The sequence below is a fragment of the Sinocyclocheilus grahami genome, unplaced genomic scaffold, assembly GCF_001515645.1.
Source record: "Sinocyclocheilus grahami isolate Dianchi unplaced genomic scaffold, SAMN03320097.WGS_v1.1 scaffold23885.1, whole genome shotgun sequence".
Taxonomy (NCBI): domain Eukaryota; kingdom Metazoa; phylum Chordata; class Actinopteri; order Cypriniformes; family Cyprinidae; genus Sinocyclocheilus; species Sinocyclocheilus grahami.
The window spans coordinates 1-1,540 of NW_015519289.1; the positions used below are offsets into that span (position 1 = coordinate 1).

At 47.9% G+C, this 1,540-nt stretch overlaps 1 protein-coding gene across 1 annotated transcript; it reads left to right on the top strand.

Annotated features, from left to right (window-relative positions):
- The first annotated feature begins 154 nt into the window (after positions 1-154).
- LOC107580060 (adhesion G protein-coupled receptor L2-like) lies at positions 155-1,532 on the top strand. The gene has a single exon (XM_016265809.1). The coding sequence runs from the start codon at positions 676-678 to the stop codon at positions 1,477-1,479; it is 804 nt and encodes a 267-aa protein (XP_016121295.1). The 5' UTR covers positions 155-675; the 3' UTR covers positions 1,480-1,532.
- The last annotated feature ends 8 nt before the right edge of the window (positions 1,533-1,540 follow it).

The window sequence follows — 1,540 nt, forward strand, 5'->3', positions numbered from 1 at the left end:
TTTTTTTTTTTTTACTTAAACGCCAGTAGATGGCAGCAAGTCACTGTCTTAATGAGCAAGTCCATTCACTCAATCATTCAACTGATTTGTTAAAAAAACAGATTCATTCTAGAATGATGAACGAGTCATTGAATCATTGGCTCACTCGATTCGTTCAGGATTCATTCAGTAACGAAACACTGCTGTCTACTGCTCTGTTTGGAAGAATGAAATTGAGCAAAACAGACAATATTGTATCAAAAATGAAACGTTTTAACTTGTTTATTGAACTACTGTATATAATCAGTATCACATTCACAATCATGCAGGAAAAAATACTCGTGTTATATTGCTAAACTATATCATATGATACAAGACGACAAACCCATACAGGGATTTTTTTCTCGCTCATATCTTGAAATGAAAGATGACAGATCTGAGCTGTATTAATAAGTTTAACACATACATTTCCCATAATTAATCGCACCAAATGAACATTAAATCGACAGCCCTAGTTTTAATACATTATTTTTAGTTGGCATTTGGCATGTAATGAGTGTGATGAGAAAATCCCGTGTCCTTAATAGTAACAAATACCTAGTATTGTCCGTCATACCACTCACTATTTCCAACAATTGACTTTTTGTTTTTATTTCAGGCCAGCACTCGCTAACCCACAGCCGTGATGTCAGCACCATGGACACGCTCCCTCTCAACGACAACTTCAACAATAGCTACTCACAGCGAGAGGACGACTACGAGGACCCCGCGCTGTGCTGCCCACCCACTGACGCTCTGCGTCTGGATGACGCTGCCTTTGAGAAGATGATCATCTCCGAGCTGGTTCACAACAACCTGAGGCCTCGCCTGCCGCCGCAAAACCAATCCAGCTCAAAAACCCAACCGGCGTCCGACAGCAGCCACCGGGGTCCGCAGGAGATCTTCGACGGGGGTGTCGGGAATAGAAACCGGAGTGAAGATGATGCCACAGTTTCCGACACCTCCGCTTTACCGCCGTCCTCCAGCCACCCGGCACTGGAGCTGCTTCTCCTTCACCCCAATGACCGGGAGGCCCTCGAGGCCCCGCTTTTGCCCCAACGAACTCACTCGCTCCTTTACAGCGCTCAAAAGGCCGCCAGGCGGCAGAAGGACAGCAGAAAGGCAGAAGACGATGAGGAAAGCGCGAAAGAGTTAGACGACGCGCCCTCGCCGAATAACAGGGACTCGTTGTACACAAGCATGCCCAATCTCAGAGACTCTCAGTCCTCCGAATCCCCCGACCTTGTCAGCGGACAGGACGACGGTTCTCCTTGCTCATCCGCCCAAAGTGAAACTGAGGAACAGTGCTACAAGAGCTTGCCCGACCTGGGAGACGGGACTCAACCGCTTTCCTACTATCAGATCAGCCGCCGAGGCACTAGCGAGGGCTGCATTGGCCCCGAGCTCCCCGAGGGCGAACCCGCTAGCGATGGACAGATGCAGCTAATCACCAGCCTCTGAGCCAAGAATGCATGCTTTCCTTTGTTTTCTTCTTTTGCTTCTCCCATCCAAGAGACGACAT

Bases quoted from the DNA above. Each gene is read 5' to 3' on its own strand.
- LOC107580060 (XM_016265809.1), top strand. From the start codon at position 676: ATGGACACGCTCCCTCTCAACGACAACTTCAACAATAGCTACTCACAG.